Here is a 22,088-nt window from a genome sequence, read left to right on the forward strand (position 1 = left end):
GATCAGTTGAATCAGGTAAAAATTCATTAAGGGTGCTAGACACGATTCCTAAAACCCAAACCTAAAACAAAGCCATTTATATTTACGGTAAGAGCTATTATTACTCATGAGTAATAATAGTTCACGTGAATAGAGTCCCATATGGGATTTTGAGAGAGCTCATTAATGCAGAAAAACAAAGGTTATTTAAATTATTTTAATAAAGAATCTTCTAAGGATATTAGCGATAATAGTAAATATTAAACAGAGCTTAAGCTTGCGTTATTTATTTATTTATTTTAACTCAGGCAGACGTTGGCCACGTTGGAAGGGTCCATTACTGATGACGTCTGTGTGACTCGGAAGATGTTGTAGCTTAAACTTCAGAAATTTTACGCGTTGTGTTTGTTTGTTTTTTAAAGTTAATATTAACACGTGTTCACAAATGCGTAGTACGTATTATAAGCCCCAGAATGGCACAAACTGCAAATATGCCAAATTAAAAGGTGAGTTTGTTTGTTAATTTATTTTTCCCTTTTTTAAAAGCTCATTGTTGTTAGCTTAGCCCTTTAAGAGCCAAGCTATAATTAGCCACTGGTTACCAGACCGCTTTGAAAATGTCGCTATTTTAACGTCGTCTTGATTAACTACGGCATACTTTACATCAAAAACATAATTTTGCCTTTGCTTTTGTTCGGGTGGTCTTTCAGGTACAATCGGCTCGTAAAGAATGTATCAAGAAAGTACGCTGTGTTTAAAAAAAATCAAATTTTGTATTTGGTGATACCGTGTTCGCCACAGTCTTCTACAGTGTTACATTAGCTGTAAAATTAACGCTACAACACAGTTTATTGGCAGGATTTGACTGTAAACGGAATCTTGTATAAACATACAAACTTTATTGATCATTTGGAACATGGTCGGGAGCTTGGATCCAAGTTTGGACCGTGATGTGTGTCAATGTTTGTTAGCACTTAAGCACCTAAAATCGCCACCTTAGTGAACGGAGTTTGATAAGATAAGATAGATAAGATAAGATAAGATAATTCTTTATTGTCATTGCACAGTCATACATAGTACAGTAGTACAATGAAATTGGAAAAACTGTCCTACGTCGGCACTACATATAACACAACACGACACGATATGACACATCACAACGCAACACAAACAACACAACACAGTATATTAACTTAGAAATAAAAAAGAAGAATAAGTGTTATGTGTATTGCACACTGTTATTATTGCACATTAATTATTATTGCACCTTGTTATAAATATAAATATTATTATTGTTATTGTTTTAAACATTGTTACCTCCCCTAAAAAAAAGTCCAGGAGGTAGCCAATCAGGTCAGCTATTTGCATTGATCAGGCTATTGCCCTATTGTAAAAGCTGTCCTTGAGTCTGTTTGTTCGGGACCTCAGCAGCCTGAACCTCCTGCCAGACGGCAGCAGCTTAAACACACCGGTGTCCTGGGTGTGTACAGTCTCGTGGGATGCTGCGTGCCCTCTTGAGACAGCGAGTGCTGTACAGGTCCTTCAGGGAGGGAAGAGGATGTCCAATGATTTTTGGGCCATATTAATGACCCTCTGAAGTGCCTTTCTGTGTGCTGTGGTGCAGCTGGAGAACCATACACCGATGCAATATGTCAGCACACTTTCAATGGAGCAGCGGTAGAAGGCGGTCAGCAGCTCCTTCTTCAGGTCCATTTTCTGAGGATTCTCAGAAAGTGGAGACGCTGTTGGGCCTTCTTTAAGACCGCAGAGGTGTTAGAGCTCCATTGGAGGTCTGTGTCTATGTGCACACCCAGAAACTTGAAACTGGAGACCCTTTCCACGCACTCCCGTTGATGCTGACAGGCTGCAGCTCGGACTTCCTCCTTCTGAAGTCGACTACCAGTTCTTTTGTCTTGGTGGTATTGAGGTCCAGGTTGTTATCTACACACCAATCTGACAGCCTCTGAACTTCAGCTCTGCACGCCGTCTCATCTCCCCTGAGATGAGCCCCCCCACCACGGTGGTATCATCTGCAAACTTGATGACTGCGTTGTCTGGGTGGGTACTAACACAGTCATGTGTGTACAGAGTGTACAGTAGGGGACTCAGTACACAGCCTTGTGGAGAGCCGGTGTTGAGGCTGAGGGCTGAGGAAAGATGAGGCCCCACTCTAACTCTCTGTACACGGTCTGACAGGAAGTCTCTGATCCAGCGGCAGGTGGTAGAAGGAAGTCCGATTTCCAGCAGTTTAACTATTAGTCTGTCCGGGAGTATCGTATTGAAAGCAGAGCTAAAGTCAACAAAGAGCAGCCTGGCGTAACGGCCCTGCACTTCCAGGTGAGAGATGGTGGTGTGGAGCGTTGTAGCAGTGGCATCTTCAGTTGATCTGTTAGCTCTGTATGCGAACTGGAGTGGGTCGAGTGTGGGTGGCAGGCAGGACATGATGTGACGTCGGACCAGTTTCTCAAAGCACTTCATTATAACAGGTGTTAGAGCAACTGGTCGGTAGTCGTTGAGGCTGCTAATGTTAGTACACTTTGGCAGTGGGACAATTGTGGCTGACTTAAGGCACGGTGGGATGCAGGACTGGGACAGTGAAGTGTTGAAGATCTTGGTAGAACGTAACGGATAATCTTAGCTTCGGTAACATGAGATTACATGGAAGACAAGCCGGTGGCTGCAAGTAATGATAGCTTTCTGATAATAGCTCCACACAGATGAAGAAGAATCAGCTTTCACTTGATGTTTTGCTGTCTTCTTTACTCGTTCAGCTCCTCCACAGAGCCACTTTGATTTCTTCTCCACTCGAATTACAAACTCAGATGCTCTGACAACAAAACAAGTATCGCTTAATGCTATGTTTTATTAAAAGAGTTCTGCCTTTATTGGATCTGATCTTGAACTGACTTGCTGGTTTTAGGTTCGGGTCAGATTAAACCGCACGCTGCTGGCTCAGACATGCCTCAGAAACCACAGAAGAGCTCTCAGACTGCACACTACATCGAGCTGGGAGGTTATCAGTACTGGCCTGTACTGGTGCCCAGAGGTATCAGGCTGTACACATACGAGCAGATCCCCCCGTTTCTGAGGGAGAACCCCTACATCACAGATGGATACAGGGCATACCTGCCCTCCAGGCTGTGCATCAAAAGGTGAGAAGCACCTTTTAACCTGAAATCGGCGTTTTCATCTTCCAACACCACAACACAAGTCACTCCACTAAAGTCAAGCAGTGCCTACTTTTTGAACACCTCAGAAAATTATTTGCGCACTAGGAATCACAGCTAAAAGAGCCAAGGAAAAGAGGAGACATCATGTGGTGCAACAACATATCCCACATGTTGATATGAGCCTTGAAAGTGTTCCACAATTCACTTTTTGAAGCTTTCTTCAGTGAAAGCAGGTTAAACATGCAGACTACCAGCGTCTTTCTCTTTTTTATGTCAATTGGTGAAACTTTGCTGTTGAAACTATGATGCATTCCATTATATTGATATTTAAAGCTGATTATAAGGAAGATAAAAAATATTCTTAACAGGTTTTGAAGATTCTGGTTGCAGTTTTTAACCAAGCTTAAATGTTTTTTGGTTGGTTTTTTTGTTTGTTTTTTACAGCTGGAAATTTCCTGTAGTTGTCTCCTGTACTTATGAAGTTATTATGCGCACATTGAAAACCACTCCCCTATTTACTTTGAGGGGCGTTAATTAAGAACGTATTAACATTGTGATGGCAACATTTTTGCAAAAATGAATCTAAAGTGCTTGAGATATTGTAGAAATAAAATCAAATAGACTTTTTTCCCAAGTTGGTTCACCCCGAAAACTTCCATCTTTCCTCCATGATAGTATACACCAGTATGTCGTGTCATTTCTGAATGTAGTAGTAAATACACAGGGATGTTCTTGAGTGAATACTTTATGGGTTTTCATGGAGGCACAGATAAAATTAATGAGAGTAAAGATGAACTCGCGGGATAAACAAATGACAGACAGCTTATTAATAACACTGAGCAGTGGTGATGGTACTCACAGTGATACAAAATCGCAGTAAATTCTTACATAAATCCTGATTTGGTTTTGCCTTCTTGGTGGTGACTTTTTTTCTCACGATTCAGATTTGATTGTTGTGGAGCTGCGGTATGATGATGTCGTTGTGTCTTGGTGTAACGTGCTGTAAAGGTACTCTGTGATTCCCACGCCTCGCTGCAGAGGCTGATTGATTTTGCTTCCTGACATTTGTTGTGGGGTCGATGCCAATAAAGATTTTAAGGGAGTTGTGCAACTCGTGTCGCTCTCTAGTTCTAGTTTGTCATTGGTTAATGGAAACGGCGAATCCAGACTGTTTATTGATTGGGAGGCAATAGATGCTTGTCAGACATTTATGTTGTGGGGTATAATTCAGAGTTTTGGTTCATACCTCTGGTTTTCTTTAGAGGGAACTGACTGTGTGACTATTTTAAAGCTTGTAAATGACCTTTGCAGCCTCTTCATCCTGTCCAATGAGACGGTGAACATCTGGAGCCATCTCCTGGGCTTCCTCCTCTTCTTCTGTCTTGGGGTGTACAACATGGCCTCGGTGCTGCCGGCTGTTGGCGCCTCCAGAGAGGATTATGTCATCTACTCCATTGGACTCTTCTGCTTTCAGGTACAGTGCTGCTAGCATCTTCTGCTTAGACATCATCTCACATTTTAAGGGGGTTCCCAGAGTTTCCAGAGTTTCCAGATTTACCAGAGTTACAAGCCCTCAAAGTTCACAGCAGTGGGTTTAAATTAGCCCCCATACCTTTTTAAGTACGGATGACCTCCGCATTAAATTTTCAGGGCAGAAAACATATTCAAACTCTGATTGATTGAAATGCATTTAGTTGCCTTTTAACAATTTAGCCAATTTTGAGGGCCTGTAATGTTAAAACTATTAATATTAAGAAGGGAATTTGTGGTTGCTTTTATATGGAATAAACCACCAGAGATATTTCAGTTCTCCTGAGCTGTGGTTAGATTGAAGTTGGTAATTACACTGCTCATGCACTGTTAATGAATCTCAGTATATTTGAGTATTGAAGAAGGCAAATACAGGCCTCCGTAGAGTTGGCTATTCCAGGTATTAATGAACCTGTTGGATCACTTTGTACACTTATCATCACCTATAAATATAGCACTTAAAATATCCAGACATGCCCGTACAAGTGGGTGAGCCCGGAGTTGAGCTTTTTCCATTGTTTCAGTGGATTCAGAAAATAAAGAGCAGGATTAGTGCAGTTACTGTCGGGCAGGATAGCGATCGTAGTTTGACACAATGTGAACTTTTACCTTTTCAAGGTGGTTAAATGTCATAACACCAAGTATAAAGTTCAACATCATAATCACTAATGTGATTAAAATACCACGTTTATTAATTACTCTCAAACCTGGTGTGGAAATTTTTTTTTACTTTCTTTTAAACGGTCAGATTTCAGATTCAAATATTAATTTATTGTATATAATAAATATGTATGTGGCTTGACATTATTAGTATTTATTAATTATATTGCCAGTTTGTGTTTTTGTTGCATCTCAGAACTTATTTAATTGTCTTGTTTTGACCTCAATGTCCCGCTTTCAGTTAGAAGCTCATGTTCTGCTTTTTCTTCTTGGTCTGTGCACGTAAACCTGTTTTATAAATAAACTTATTTTCATTATTAAATAAATTTGAATCCATTGTAAATCCGTTCTGACCCCAGCTTCTTTGCGATGCCTGACTGTGTGTTTTGCCGTCCTCAGCTGTGTATGCTGTGCTCGGTGGGTTACCACCTGTTCTGCTGCCACCGCTCAGAGAAGACCAGCCGCCGCTGGATGGCGCTGGATTACGCCGGCGTTTCCATCGGCATCCTGGGCTGCTACGTCCCCGGAGTCTTCTACACCTTCTACTGTAATAACGTAAGCTCACCTGCAGCCTTTCATATAAACTGCTCTCTCTTAGACGGAGCACGTTGTAGTGATTTAAAAGTGACGTTTTCCCTGCGCCGAGTGTTGTCGAGAAGCCTTGTTGCCATGTTTTGTACCAACTGCAGACGCGAAACTACAGACAGGTTCATTATTTGGAAGTATTTGTAATCTGCACATAACAAGACTGTACTAGCCTTTGACGTACTGGTTGAAGTTTCCATGTTGATAGAAAGTAACGTCCAGGTTTCTGGCACATTGCTTTACGTCGGCTGTTAGTCATCCAAGCTGAACAGTGATACTGAAATATGATCAGAGACTTTGCATTATTCTGAGGGCAGTTATTTGGAGTTCCAGTGCTCTGGGGCTGTATGTAGATTTTTGTTTTTTCTGGAATGGACGAGACATAAAACTGGCAGTAAGCGACGTAACAATGGGAGAGTCACGTGTTTAAACTTGCAGATTACATCACCAGGGATGGTACACAGACTGGTTCTTAGATAGCATTTTTATACTCCAAGTACTCAAAGCACTTTATACAAGTTTGCCTCGTTCACCCATAAAAGCACTTGTTACTATGCTTTTTCTACTAAAGTGCTTTCTATCTAACATTCAGAGGCCAGTAGAGGTAAACTAGAGGAAATGGGTACAACGACGGTTTTTTTTTTTTTTTTCTTTCTAATGATTAAGATCTTTGCCATGGCCACATAACATCCACGGCCAGAAACCTTCCTGTTTGAATACTTTTACTACCACATTAGCATTTCTTTGTTATGTAGACAAACTGTTGAACTTGCAGAGACGAAGCTCTATCAGGAAAATGCGAAGTTGAACGTCCTCATGCTGATAGAAATATTGCGGGCTACACGCGGTGTTTCAGAATAGGAAGAGTAAGATGTCCTGAGTTTGCACTCAGTGTCTACTGTTATTCATTAGCTCATGTAAAGCTATTCCTCTGCTGTGGTTTTATCTAAAACCAGGCTGTTGTTGCCTTTCTAACCCTGTTGCATTGGAGCAGTAAAAAGCTCGTGCACGTTGTCCATCTCCTCATCCCTCGAGATTTTGCTGTTGTGATGAATTTAAGCTCACTCTTTCTGGAAACAGGTCTCTGTGTGACCCAGACTTACTCGTTTCAGCACTATCTTTTACTCTGACTTTTCTGATGTGACTTTACAAAAGATGCTGTGTCACAGTTTACTGCTACCAGCACATTTTTCCAAACAAAAAAGATCAAAGACATAAAAACTAATCGGCTTTAAATTCATAAGCAAGGTCAGAGTTAAACTTCCTCGCCACATTATTCACTCTGAATCCTTATCTCTTAACGCTGAGCACCACGTCGCCCTCTGGAGCTGCATTCGTTTAAATCCTTTACAAAATGCTAAATGTGAGAAGCTGCCCTGCAGTCCTCTGTGACTCAGCGATGCTGCGCTTCACTTGTATTGTAAACGGCTTATTATTTACCCTCGTGAGTCGAGTTCAAAGCAGCGGAGGACAGGCAGAGCAAGCTGACTGCTTCTCTGTCTTAAATCCTGTGTCCTTGTACTCATCACCTCAGTCTTTTATGTGCTGCTCTCATGAGCCTTCTTCAGTCTCAAGAAAGAGTCAGGCTGCTGGAAGCCTGACCTTCCTTCTGTCCACAGTGTTTTTATAGTTTTGCCTTCAGAAATGATAATTACATGTATTTTTTTCTTTTCTTTTCTTTTCCAAGACAGAAGTGATGTTGGTTCAGCATAAAACGCATGTGTATGCGTTTTTGTAGGGTTAAAAAAATGTGTCCGCTCACATACCTGGATGATCGGACTGAATCCAGAAGTTTACAAACCACATCTGTATTCATGTCTGCAGAAATCAGGCTTTCTATTATCTGGAAAGATGTCAGTGACAGCTCCGAGTCCATCCCCTTATCAGAAACTTTCTCACAGTCAAACATTCTTCCTCCTTCTTGGTCACATCCTGTGCTCTTTTACTGTTTCTCTCAGAAGAGATACCCAGTCCCTAAATGCCTCTTTAATGTGTTTAGCACCATGTTGGACTTAATTAAATGCACCCAACCGCACAATCCACTTGAGATGAAGTCTGTCTGATCCAGTTGAAGCTATAGCTCCGGTAGCGTTTGCAGTAGTTTCTCCTGACATTTCGTGCAGTTACAGTAATGTTTGGGTAACACAAAACCCTGATGCAAACTTGGCCGTCGATCAGGTCATACCACTGGGGAGCCACTGGTCTAATTAGTCCCTCTGCCTATTTTCTTATCACATTCACAGTTATGATGAGGAACTGAGAGGTCACCAGGCCATCACGGGAAATGACATGTAAGGTGTTGGATAAAGGTGGAAAGACCGTAAGAAAGCAGAAGGATCATGAAAGTTAGAGTGATGCTTTGTTTACGGTCATATTGGTTGTGTTGCACGTCAATGGTGACATAGCATAAATTTTCACTGCTATGCAGATGACACGCAGCTCTATCTATCCATGAAGCCAGGTAACACACACCAATTAGTTAAACTGCAGGAATGTCTTAAAGACATAAAGACCTGGATGGCCGCTAACTTTCTGCTTCTTAATTCAGATAAAACTGAGGTTATTGTACTCGGCCCTGAAAATCTTAGAAATATGGTATCTAAGCAGATTCTTACTCTGGATGGCATTACCTTGGCCTCCAGTAACACTGTGAGAAACCTTGGAGTCATTTTTGACCAGGACATGTCCTTCAATGCACATATTAAACAAATATGTAAGACTGCTTTCTTCCATTTTTGCATAACATCTCTAAAATTAGAAATATCCTGTCTCAGAGTGATGCTGAAAAACTAGTTCATGCATTTATTACTTCCAGGCTGGACTACTGTAATTCACTATTATCAGGAAGTCCTAAAACTCGCTGAGAAGCCTTCAGCTAATCCAAAATGCTGCAGCAAGAGTACTGACAGGGACTAGAAAGAGAGAGCATATTTCTCCTGTTTTGGCTTCCTTCATTGGCTTCCTGTTAAATCCAGAATTGATTTCAAAATCCTGCTCCTCACATACAAGGTCTTAAATAATCAGGCCCCATCTTATCTTAATGACCTTGTAGTACCATATCACCCTATTAGAGCACTTCGCTCTTGCACTGCAGGCCTACTTGTTGTTCCTAGAGTATTTAAAAGTAGAATGGGAGGCAGAGCCTTCAGTTTTCAGGCCCCTCTTCTGTGGAACCAACTTCCAGTTTGGATTCGGGAGACAGACACTATCTCTACTTTCAAGATTAGGCTTAAAACTTTCCTTTTGCTAAAGCATATAGTTAGGGCTGGACCAGGTGACCCTGAATCCTCCCTTAGTTATGCTGCAATAGGCGTGAGCTGCCGGGATTCCCATGATGCATTGAGTTTTCCCTTCCAGTCACCTTTCTCACTCACTATGTGCTAATAGACCTCTCTGCATCGAATCATATCTGTTATTAATCTCTGTCTCTCTTCCACAGCATGTCTTTCATCCTGTTTTCCTTCTTTCACCCCAACCGGTCGCAGCAGATGGCCGCCCCTCCCTGAGCCTGGTTCTGCCGGAGGTTTCTTCCTGTTAAAAGGGAGTTTTTCCTTCCCACTGTCGCCAAAGTGCTTGCTCATAGGGGGTCATATGATTGTTGGGTTTTTCTCTGTATTTATTATTGTGCTATCTACTGTACAATATAAAGCGCCTTGAGGCGACTTTTGTTGTGATTTGGCGCTATATAAATAAAATTGAATTGAATTGAATTGAATTGAATCACCACGGTGACATCACCCCGAGACTCGCTGCAATCGCCACTCTTTCCAAACCTCTGCATGAGTGCTGGTTTAGGAGGAGAACCAATCACACCACATTACAAAAATAAAGAAGTGTGGCTCAGTTGGAGAGGCACTCCTGCAGCTCTGATGTCACTCTTGGTGTGTGCTGCCATTCACAGGGGTGGAACTGGACCCTGAGAGTGAGAGAGACTAAAAGCTGTGAAAGCAGTGTTGGGTTCATTGCACTTATGTTGTTCTTTAAAATGTTACTTTGTTACTCACTGGAGAAAATAATTGGTTACATTACTCTGCCACATGTTTCAGATGTGCATATTCACGCAATAACCAATTATGAACAACTACCTGTCCTCACAAGGACACGCAAGATCTTTCATTAGTGCCTGAATATGAATGCGAAGATGGGAAACCAGGTCAAAGAAGACTTGAATGATTTTACAGTAGAAACTACACTGACTGCTTGTACCTGCTCCTGTTACCTGATGCAGATCAGACTAGCTTTATGTGAGAGTGCTGCCTGTGCAGATGCTTGGCCTGTGTTGCATTACCTGCAGTAGTTTGTACTCATTTTCTTGCCCTTTACATCAATAAAAATCAAAGTAATTATAAGTGAAATGAGTGCAGACCACCTCCTCCTTAAGTCAGCTGATTGTAGTGCGAGTGCACACGAGAGGAAAAAATTTTTGGCATTGCTTTCTACTGTCTTACGCCTCCTCACTGGTAATATAAAATTAATTAATGATAATCCTAATAGCTGGCAGTACAACACAGCTGAAAGGGAGGACACGGTTGATGCAAACTGAATTATGGTGAAGCTGAAATTCAAGATGTTTTAAAGTTGACCTGAAATAACCACAGTGGTGTTTTCACGTATGTGATCGAGTAGCTCTACCTCAGAAGCCCACCTCAGACTGCTCACTGCAGTCGGGCGCATGTTGAATGTGTGTGTGTGTGTGTGTGTGTGTGTGTGTGTGCGCACTGAGCATCGGTTTAACATCGAAGCACAGTCCTCCCCGGAGACTTCTCAGCTCAACATCCTCAGCCTGGGAAGCAGTAATTGAATAAAGCTGAAGTGGGCCCTGCAGTCTGGCTCTGCTGATTGACTCATTGTTCCCGGTGAATAAGCAACACGACACCTTCGCCGCGCTCGCCGTTTGGAAAACAGCCTCTGATGACACAAGCCAGTTCCTTATTCCAGCCGCCCACCACCACCATGTCCCTTTTTTTTTTTTTCTGTCCTATTTTATTTTATTTATTTTTTTGAACTCCTGAAGTGTTGGCCGTGCTCCTCACTGTTCGCTTTCCCCCGCATATTGGAAGCGCCGGGTTATTTTGCCCCCAGAACGTAGCTGAAATCTGCTCCAGCCCAAACCAGATGGCTGCGTTCACGGAGCGGTCCGTCACTCCTGTTCCCCACCATATGACGTTCGCAAGTCCGGGAGCCGTCTAAGCGAAGGTCCCCCTCCTCCTCCTCCTCCATCTCCCTCCCCCTCGTCCTTGCCAAGACTGGGGCTCTGCTTCTGGGTGGCTCCTCTCCCGTGGCACGCCAAGTCCCCAAAGAAAAACAGATTTTTTATATTTAGCCAGTCAAACTCTTGTCTCGTCAAGAGTGTTTTAGAGATGCAGATTTGGAGGAGAGAACACGGAGTCTGCGAGGAGAGGAGCTTAAAAAATTTGGCTGAAGCAGAGCGGGGCCTTGTTCCTGGTGCAAATTTATTCACTGTGAAATTCAGCAGGACTCGTCACATGAGGACGTGTGACTGGACGGAGGCCTACATCCACACAAACGGACAGAAGGGACCGAGACGAGGCTGCCCAGACTTTAAACACTTACTTATAGAAGTTTAAATACCAACTGCAGACAGATTAGCGTTATAGTCGTGATAACAGCAGATGAAACAGTGGGAGACTTTAACTGAATTTTTTTAATTGTACTGCAGTAGAGTAATATATAAACCCTGAATCATTGTCCTATAGTTGTTCAGAAATCAGAAAAAAGAAGCTGTGTACACCACGTTTGATGAAACTTTCTTTCTGACTTTGCAGAACCACGATGAGGTGGTTTCATTTTTATCATGCTGTGTTGTCAGTTTGACCAAATTGACAGTTTTAGTTTTGCATGTACACTAAAGCATTTTTTCCCCCTATTGGGAACTAAATGCTTGGGAACTAAATCTCTGAGGAGATGGTTTGAGTGCCCCCTCCAGCTTTGGTTCAGGAGTGAAGGAACGAGTGAGTAGGAGATTACCGGATGTGTTTTTGCAGCAGTGTGGATGCTGTAGCAGTCTGTTGTGGTGAAGTGAGACCCGAGTGTGAGTTTCCCACTCGGTCTACGTTCCTACTCTTACCTATAGCCACAAGCTGTGGGGAGTACCTGTAAACAGCAGTGGAAATGAGCTTCCTACAACCCAGACCAAGATAAGCAGCAGAGGAAGGAAGGATGAATGGACTGCCTTTTTTTCTCATAAAGTTTGAGTTTCAACCTTATTTGTACTAAATTAAAATAACAACTATTACCACTACTATTACTACCTTTTCCCACCTGAGGACCAGCTGTTTTGTCCTTATAGATAAAATTAACTGCAGGAGAAAAGTGACAAGTGCACAGCTCTGAACCTCAGAATCTCCAAAAGCGAAGTGATAAATGCCAATTCAGCTGTATCAGCTACCAGTGATCTGCTTGATAACATCAAGGATTTCACCCTTTCACAGCCTGTCACCTGTTCTTCTTTGTGGCCTTCAAATCTGGAAGAAGAAAAGCAGATCAGAGTTAAATAAAGCTGATTGAATGATGTGAAAGCTGCGCGTGTAAGAGGGTCTGTTGAGGGAAGGATCAGCTGAGTTTGCAGTGAGCTTCAGCTCATCGTTTGTGGTTCAGTCATAGTAAATAAAGCTCTAAAATCACAGCTTTCAGCAGCTGAAGAACTTTCCTCAGGACTCCGGTGGGACAGATAATCTTCAAACGAATGAAACTGTTTGCAAACAGGTCCCTCACATCAGCCCAGGTGCTGTTTCACTTGTTTCAGCTCCCTGCAAGTTTAAAAATCACCTGTCTGGTTTTCTTTTCTGCTTCTGAAACTGACTGAGATGTTTTTAAAGCCTCAAGTTTGTTTCTTTGTCTAGGTGATGTCGCTGAACTCGGACGGTGTGAGTGTGTTTGGGTGTAACCTTAGTTACGGTTTCTCTAAGTCTTGGGACCATCGGATACCTCCAGCATGCGAAGGACCTCTTGAAAAAAAAGCTCAATCCGCCATAAAGGGAGTTTACTGTGTAGCTGGTGTGACTGAACGCTCGTCTTCCTGTCTGTGCAGTACTGGCGGCAGGTGTACCTGGTGACGGTCCTCGCCATGATCCTGGCTGTGTTCTTCGCTCAGATCCACCCTCATTACCTCAGCAAGCAGTGGAAGCAGCTGCGCTCGATCATCTTCTGCTCGGTGACCGGGTATGGCCTCATCCCCACCGTCCACTGGATCTGCCTCACGGGAGGTTTCTCCTCTGAACTCGTCCAGGTGAGCGTGCTCAGTGTGGTCCCCGTAACCAGCGTGTTCACTGCTGTGATTCCTTTCTTTAAACAGACTTGAAACTAGCGATTGTGGCAATTTAATGAGGTCAGAAAGCAATGAGAAATAATTTTCCCATAGACTTTACGACCGTCTGATTTCTTTTGGCAACCACAGTCGCCCCCTGCTGGTCATAAGAAGAAAAAAATCCATGTTTAATGCACAATGATCGGCTTTACTTTGCATAACAAATGTACTTCAGTCTGAAAAATCTCTTTATATCAACTGATTATTATAAAATGAACATTTTATAAGTCTGTGGGGACCGACTGGCTTTCAGGGCAAGCTTTAAGTGGCCATTAGAGGAACTGCAGTTTTAACAGTTAACTTGATTTTGCAGTTTTGTATCTATGGGTCATTTTTGTCCACACGCTGGTCGAATCGATGTTTCTTCTTCCTTTCAGGCGTTTGTTCCTCGGGTCCTGGTGATGTACTTCATTGCAGCACTGGCTCTCATTTTCTATGTTTCAAAAGTTCCTGAGCGGTACTTCCCAGGTGAGATGACTTTTTTTATTTCCTCATTTCCTGTTTGATTCATTGCTTTTTTTCCCACTCATAGTTGAAAAATAACAGTAATCTAATACTGCAGAGAGAAATGTTGAAAATTGGCCCGAATCTCATTAAAATGTGAAGCAAGCTGTGCGTTCCTGTCTCTGCAGGTCAGCTGAACTACCTGGGCTCCAGCCATCAGGTTTGGCACTTGCTGCTAGTGCTCATGTTTTACTGGTGGCACCAATCATCAGGCTTCATCATGGCGTACAGGCACAGTCAGCCGTGCCCCAACGCCCCCCAACACGCCTAGATTGCTGTTCAGCACGCCAGGACTGCAGCTCCGATGAACCGTAAGCGGCCGTGTGACTTTCTTAAAAGGAGACCTGTTCTGCTCAGTTTCAGCTCCATCGTCTGGACTCCACTAGAGGAGCTTTGCATGACTCACAGTTCAAAGTAATTCTGGGCTTTGGTGTAGCCCCTCGGCTATTTTTCCTCCTCTGCCTTTAAACTGACTTTATTCTGATTGGCTGCCCCTCATAACCAGAAGAGTTCGACTGCAAGTGGTAGTCTAGTGGAGCGTCTGTGGTCACAGCCAGAGCTTTATGACTAAAATGACCTTAACGGTAACGTCCGTGTAAGCTTCAGTTTCTGATCCGCTCAAAGATGCTTTGATTACAGAGGAGCTGTTTAACAGACCGCTGAGAAAACTTTGCAGAGAGTTGGAGGTTCACTCAGATGCAGACTGTGGCTCAATTTAAATAAATCAGAAAAAAGAAAATCTTTAATATTGAAGCAGATGTTTGGGGGTTAAAAGGCCTAAAGGAATCAAAGAAGGCAGCAGGTGGAAGACGAGGAGCAGCTGATCTGTCAGGACATGAGGTCATTCCAGTTACAGAAAAAAATAAACAAATCATGAGATATTACCAAAAAAAGTGCTTTTAAGTGATTACATCCAATAAGAATCTGAGCATGAACACTACTGTATATGAAGTTTCTTCTGTCTGTTTCGTTTTGTCTCACATCTGTGAGAATATGTCTAAAAGGATAAAATGAAACTGAAGCCTGAAACGTTTCAGGTAACACAGGTGATTTTTGATCCTTTTAATTGGCTCTGCCCACAGCTGACGTGTTGTCTCCTCCTCAGGTCGTCTGCAGAGACTGTTCTGGCCTCGGTCCATCAGTTTCCTCACAGATGGACTCTCTCACCTGTGTGTTCAGTACATCTCACCTGTGAGTCTCTGTGATGAGGGAGGAGGAATGAATCCAGCGTGTGAGATGACGTTTGAGTACTTCAAGCTAATAAGAAACAATACGGACCTCTGCGTCGGACTGACTGCTCACCTGAAATCACTCAGGCTGTCACCTGCTGAGGCACCTTTATAAACTCCTTGAGGACTTCATGTTTGTGTGTAAACTGCAGACAGCACTGAAGGAACGGGTTGGTAACTTTAGTTTTTCTGCCTGGAAATGAACCCGTGTCCAGCTGTTTCTAAAGGTTGAAAGCTGCTTCATCTGACAGCAGATTCAGGCTCGTCCCTGAAAAAGGAACTGAACTGTCTAATGTCAGTATTATTATACTACAAGTAAACAGACTCAAGATCTTCTTTAAAAACAGACTCTGAAGTCTTTGTCAGTGGAAATAATCAAAGCATGGGGATGATGTTCAGACAGAACAAAGTTTGACTTTCGTCAGTGCGGACTCTGCCAAGTGAGACGGGCCACAGATGGTTTCATATAAATGTACCCACTCTATTTCATACCTGAAGCTCTGATTTTTTTTTTGATTTTTTTTTTAAGCTGCTCGCTTCCTGTTCAAACTGATGTTCATTTATATGTAAAGAATTTCAGTTTTATAACTGCGTCCCAGCCGAGAGCTGCAGGAATGAGTCCTAAAACCCCAGGAAGTGTTTCAGTCTTCCAGCTTCCTCGTCTACTTCAGTTCTGCGTTTACTTCCACATAATAAAAGATGGACGTAGCTTCCTGGCGCGCTGTCCTGACCTCAGTCTGGTCATAATGAAAAGATGTCCACACAGGAAACGACAACAGGAAGTCAGCGATGGCCACTTGAACTATAAGCAAACCTTGGCCATCCCTGCAGCGCTATGAACGCTGACATTTATTACTACAGACTGTTATTTTCTTGTTTGCTAAAAGGTTTGAGCATTTGAACAATCGAATTTAAGTTTTAAAACCCTAAAACATCTGATTTGTCACTAAGCTGGGACAGTTTTTAGATTCACGATTTATGCATTTCACATGAACTGCATTAATATTTCTGTGTAGCGTGCGGCTCTGATATCTACTGTAAACTCTGATCACTTTACAACACTTTTATTATGACAAGCAAACTTCATTTTTGAAAATGTATTTTTTCTCTTCAGCTTTTTAAGGACATGTTTTTCCAGCTCGTTTAGGGTGATGTGCAATGTTTTCATGGCTTCACTCCCCAGTGCAGCGCCTCTCTGCTGGTAGCTGTCTCACTCTGGAACAGAAAGCCGGATGTTTCCTGTGTGACTGTTTAATGTTTCTAATGTTGAAAAAGGGGGCAATGTTCTCCGGTTTGTGGTTCTGTATTTAAATTATTCATAATGAGTTTCTTTTTGTCTTAATAGACTCATTTTGTAGGAGCGGAAAGTTTTATATGTTGACTTTTCATACCTGAGTGTCAAACTCTAAATAAAAGTAACCATGTGCTGTTTCCAGACGTTTGAGATGAAACTTTATTTATTGCATCCAACAGCAGTATAGCATAAATACAATACAAGACTTACCCTGGTGAAAAAACAAAACCAAAAACAAAGATGGAAGCGGTCGTATGAAATGGTTCAACTGGTGTAAAAAAAAAAAAGAAGCAAAAACAGAGCAGGCTGCTGGTTTCATTCAAACAAATGTGCCAACGGTGGTGGAGCTAAATGCAGTGCTTAAGGCGGTTGATGTAGAAGCACAAAGTTGTTTAAGGAAGATTTGAAGAAGAAAAAACAAAAACCCAAATAACATGTTTTTCCCTTTATGAGTGCACCTCATTCTGCAAAGACAAAAAAACAAACTGAACAAATCCCATCAAGACACGAAACCGTGACTCAAGTAATCAGAGCTCGATAAACCAATAAAACCTGTCCCACATACAGAGTCCTGCTGCCACGAGTATTACGCTCGCTGCAGAAGCAAACATCGAATGATCCAACGCATCGTTTCCCCCCACAGTCTGAATCTGCTCCCCGGCCTGTATTACTGTAGGGTCCTTAATAAAGCGCCATGAGGAATTTTCTGTTTTTAAAAGAGCAGTCTGATAGTTTAAGGAGGTGGAAAAAGATCCCTGCCACTCTTCTTACTTCATTCATAGTTAAATCTACTCCACAAACTCATTTCCAGGAATTACCCACACATGATGGTGAAGCAGACAAAATAACTTGTTGGTCAGCACCATAAATCAGTTGGCACAAAAACACGGACTGTATGAAAACTATTTTAACCAGTTACGATTTTTAAGTGGGATTTTATTTCTTTAAACATAAAGTACAGTTTTAATTATCAAATGGCCACAAAATAACTAAAAGTTCGGGTGCCATTTTCTAATTTTTTTATGCCTCCTGGCTACAAAGATGAGCTTTATAGCAGCGCCTCTAAATATGAATTATTTAAAGCTCTGAACAGTACGGTTCTTCTTTCTAACACCAAACTATTGCTCTCAAAGACCTTCCGTAAATACTAGTTTGAGTGGGGCTGCGTTCACAGACGGGGTTAAATGAAAACCCAAGAGAAGCGAGTCGGGTTTATCTCTCTCACACATAGCACACAGTACGTCCACTTTTTCTAAATTCTCAGTTTAAAAGTCGTTCAAAAACCAACCAACCAAATTATCCTTTATAGCTTCTTCTCATAAATCCTTATAAAGTCTACTTCCTGTTTCAAGGTTAAGGGAAAGTGATAGAAAAAGGAGGTAAATTTGACTTCAAATTCATCTCTGACTACAGCTGTGGTCTTGCAAAGCTTCTTGAGAAACCTGATTTTAAAAAAAAGTTAACAGTAGCAGCAACATGAATCTTAAAAAAACATCAACACACCCGTTAGCAAAAACGCTGCCACCTGGTGGTGAAGGTTTGACTTGACTTCGACATGCATAATCTTAAACAGTACCTCCAAGTACGGGTTTTGTCTGAATTCAGCACAGACTTTGAAGCGAGCAGGTTAGTGGTATTATCTACCTTCATCAAATCTTTCACCACCAGGGGGCGTGCTGAAATGATTTAAGGTGTGTGCTGCTGTTATTTCACCCTTTCTTCTTAATTCATACCCCTAATTTTCTCAAGAGGTTTTTACAACACCCAGTTTAATTCAGGTTACACAGACTCGCAGCACCATCTTGTGGCGCTGATTGGTATTACATAAAAGTACAGCCCCGCTCTAATTCAACTTCAGTCAATATCGCTTCGGCACAAAGTCCTTTTTGTTGTAGCAGTTATTTCTTCACATTCTGGTGACATTTTTAGTCAATTTTAAAGCTTTTACGCTACTTTTAAATATACAAATGTACAACAAGCACCTTTACAGAGCAGCTAATGTGAGCCAGTCTCACATGCACCTCAGTCATGTAACAGCTACAAACGTTTGGGGTTGGAGCGAAAATTACTTGAAACACTTGATTGGCTTTAGTTCTTTCATGGGACTTGTTCAGACTAAACCTGCAAACCTATCAGTTTACCAATGGCAAAATTCCCGATGATGTAAAATGCCGAGGTCAGTGACAATGCCGGGAAAACAGTGGAACAGCTCGAGTTCTGCAGGGCTCATAAATCCTAAACTAGTCCTCTAACGTGGCTTTGTGTGTTTTATTTCTAACAGAGAAATGTTGAGTTGTAACTTATTTAAAAAATAAAAAACAAGAGTTCTTACTGCTAGGAAAAAAAAAAGTTAAGATCCTAAATTTAAACCTGACCCGATTAAGAGCTCCAAGAAGAACAAGATTCAGTCCCTTCTAATGCATCACAAACCACACCCACATTTAGCTGCATAAAGACTACTGTGACATTATGCATAGAGAAGAATCTAAAATAGATAGAACTAAGAGGTTCAGGAAAACTCCCAAATGATTTCAAAAGACGCGAGAGGCTGACGGCGTCGTGGTTTCTGAGGTACTATGAAGCAAGGCAGAGCCGAGCTCAGGTAAGGCTTCGTGGTGCTAAAAACAAAAACATGTCGGCAGATCAGAAGGCAGGCCGGAGAGAGCTTTTCACAGCGAGTCAAGCGGTCAAACGCGAAGCTCAGAATCACATTTTTTTTTTGAGTGGGTTTCTTTTGGTTCCAAACAGCGTTCAGATGCAGCATTAAAGGCTTTTCAAAAACATGTGCAGCTGAAGGATATGTGGAAACGCCACTCGCACTCCACAGGGTTTGTTATCCAGACTCTGGTGTATTAAAATGCTCTTAGAAAAAAGTTTTAGCTTGTTGGTTAAAAATGATCCCAAACCAAGAAAAAGAAAGCAGCTGACAGAGCGGGAAGACGCAATTGGAGTCACTGCTTTGAGGGGAAAGGTGCGGCTCCGAAGGGGTCGAGGTCCAGCGGCTGTGAGGGCGCCGCCTGCTGCTGAGGTCCACTGTGGATGACCAGTTCTGTGAAGGGCACCGCCCCAAAGTCATCCATGATTCGGCTCTCTCCGTGCAGAGAGCCTGTCCAGGACTTACCGTTGGCCGTGCTGATGTCACCTTTACCGTCGCTGAGGCCTTGGTACTGGCTGTGTCGGCCGCCGTCCTGAGGGTGAAAGGGTTTGGCTCCAAACGGGTCTAAAAGGGCGTCGTCCACCGGCAGAGACGCTCCCTCGGCCATCGTTATATCCACACTGATGTTCTCCTTAGAGTCAGAGGTGCTGAGGAACTCGTTGCTGCTCTGCGAGTCTCTGCGGCCGACCTTCTTGTGTCTGCGGACTCGTTCGGGCGTGCGATAGGTCGGCTTGTTAGTCTTGCGACCTCCGGTCGGTGTGCCGTGGTGCCGCTTGCCGTTACTGCCCCCAGCCGTGGCTTCCTGTTTGGTCTTCCTCTGGCGGGATGACAGCTTTTGAAGGCTGCGCTGCTTCAGCCTCTGCTGCTGAGGACTCGCCGACTCCTCGAAGGGTGTCCGGAAGATGTCTTCGGCACTTCTGGAGGTGGTGGGAGGTGGGGCGGCGGGGCTTGGCTGGAAGGGAGAGAAGCCAAAAACATCGATGCCCTCAGGAGAAACTGGCGGCGTTTGGCCCATGGGGACGTCACCGCCGCTCCTGCTCGACCTCGAGAGGTTCCGGTTGAACGGCGCTTTGGTAAAAACGTCAAACTCGTCTGCCGCCTGCTGCTCGTGGCCGACCTTGAAAGGTGCTTTAGTGAAGATATCTGTGGCCTCTGGAGGTTCCACAGGCGAGGCTCCTCCGACAAAGGGCACAGCACCAAAAACATCCACAGGCTCCACAGCTCTCGCTCCACCAGGTGACTCTGGGGGCGTGATCAGAGCCATCCCAGAAGGAGGACTCTTGGTGGCAGCAGTCGCTCCTTTAGCTCCTGCAGGTTTCTTTGAGCGGTTCTTCACCCTGCTGGCATCATAGTCTGAATCTGAGCTGTGTTTGTCTTCATCCTCCTCTCCCTCCTCCTCAGAGTCCATCAGCAAAGGCCTCTGTCCAAAATTCTCTGGCTCGGTGTCTTCACCATGTTCGCTATTCAACGCCTCCTCTTCCTCCGGCTCTTCGTCCTCGCTGCTCTTAGGTGAAGGAGGGTCGGACTCGAAGTCGCTGTCGGACTCGTCGCCGGGCCTGCAGTTGGTCTTCCTGCTTGGTTTGTGCTCCTTGTGGGTCAGCTGCAGACTCTCAGCAGGTTCAGGAACGCCGACCTCCGCACTGGTCGGCTCGGCCTTCTGCGCGCTGGTACCTGCAGAAACAAAACACAGATAATACAGATGTTAACCCCTGATCCTTCCAGATGTTTGATAGTTTTAACAACTGCCAAGTCAAATTTCTTTAAGACATCCAACCCTTTTCTGATCTCTCCAAAAACAAAACTCAATTTTTCATTTAGAAAACCTCACAAACCTGCAATGACTTCAGATCACACAAAACCAGTCAGAATAATAACACTGCAGGACGTGTAACTCAAGTCTTTGCTACTCGTGTATCTAGACTGTAGTGTTACAAAAACAAAGAAAGAAATCAGATGGACCAATCCCCCCAAAACTCCTGTGCAACGTTAACATAAAAGAGCTATTTTATGGAAAATCAGTGACGTCTCCCAGCTGACAGCAGGTTTAACATGCTTATATTAGAAAATCATTTTGACTCAGGAGGACTCGCAGGTAGAAGACGAGGCTGGTATCAAAACGCAGGTCATCAAAGATTTTTTCATATAATCCGACTCATACTGAGCAGCATCCATCCCACATGGTGTCGAGACCCCTAAATGTTTTACCCAGTGAATTCCACAGATGTCCACAGAGCAGACATCCAGGGTCTCAATGCCAGTTTGCTCCTCTACAACACAAAATATTTTGGCTGCGACTCGTAATAACTTTATTGATCCCAAAGGGAAATTCATAGTTTTTACCCGTGTCTTGGAGTGGTTGAAGTTTTAAAAAACTGAGCTTAAATGAGCCAGCTGTTAAAATTTCATGTAGATTATCTCCTGAATTTGTTGTAAATGCCGAGGTGCTCTGGTTGGAGTCCAGTTTCACATTTTTCTTATCAAACATCATTTTAAGGTTAAGCTGAACACATGAAAACATGGAATGAGTCACTTGTATGAGTGACACTCAGGCAGTCTGAGTCTAATGCTCTACAGTTCCTCCTTTTCATTTCACTTCTATGTAGAAAAACTATTTTGGTGTGAAATCGATCTTTCCTTCTCGTCTTCGTCCGCCGCCTCTCAGACTGCTTCCATCCATCGTTGGTACCAACCTTCAGCTCACTCTGGCTGGCTGTGCCCTCTGAACGGCTGATATCAGAGCCGTCTTGTTTAAGAGCTCAAGTCTGTGCTGCACTGGTGTTTGAGCTCTGCCTCCTGTTGTCCACATTACACCTGAATCACAGTGTGAACGCATTTTGAATTTTGCAGGAAAACTGTTAAATTGTGTCCAAATGGGTGAAAACTGATTGTGGTTTTTGTGAAACAACTGATTCACTCAATTTTGCTACTAATATCAAAAGTCAGTGATGAGTGACAGATCGAGTCCTGATGCCTCCCGCTGCCTCTTTGACCGCTGTATTATGGAGGCACTACCCAGGATTACTCTGCTTATACGCCAACTTCCCCACACAAACAACTGCCCAAAACTTTGCCTTATACTGAAGCAGAAGTGCAATCGCAAAAGTCAATATGGTCTAAAAGCTGCTCCGACTTCTTATGTCTGATCCTGCCATAT

At 43.1% G+C, this 22,088-nt stretch overlaps 2 protein-coding genes across 3 annotated transcripts in view; one reads left to right on the forward strand and one right to left on the reverse strand.

Annotated features, from left to right (window-relative positions):
* Positions 1 to 314: 314 nt before the first annotated feature.
* Positions 315 to 16,419, forward strand: paqr3a (progestin and adipoQ receptor family member IIIa). Of its 2 annotated transcripts, XM_031734855.2 has the most exons (8): positions 315 to 485; positions 2,900 to 3,131; positions 4,461 to 4,623; positions 5,739 to 5,894; positions 12,976 to 13,173; positions 13,629 to 13,719; positions 13,884 to 14,066; positions 14,861 to 16,419. In XM_031734855.2, exons 1-7 carry the CDS (start codon positions 425 to 427, stop codon positions 14,024 to 14,026), a joined length of 1,044 nt encoding a protein of 347 aa, XP_031590715.1. In that variant the 5' UTR covers positions 315 to 424; the 3' UTR covers positions 14,027 to 14,066; positions 14,861 to 16,419. The 2 variants fall into 2 exon arrangements, with proteins under 2 accessions (XP_031590715.1, XP_039477024.1); XM_039621090.1 differs by lacking the exon at positions 2,900 to 3,131.
* bmp2k (BMP2 inducible kinase) overlaps positions 16,412 to 22,088 on the reverse strand; it is a 59,637-nt gene continuing 53,960 nt past the window's right edge. The window contains exon 16 of the mRNA XM_039621088.1: positions 16,412 to 20,605. Coding sequence (XP_039477022.1) covers positions 19,230 to 20,605 — 1,376 coding nt within the window. The 3' untranslated portion in view covers positions 16,412 to 19,229. The remainder of the gene's footprint in view (positions 20,606 to 22,088) is intronic.

Source organism: Oreochromis aureus, linkage group 12 (genome assembly GCF_013358895.1).
Source record: "Oreochromis aureus strain Israel breed Guangdong linkage group 12, ZZ_aureus, whole genome shotgun sequence".
NCBI lineage: Eukaryota > Metazoa > Chordata > Actinopteri > Cichliformes > Cichlidae > Oreochromis > Oreochromis aureus.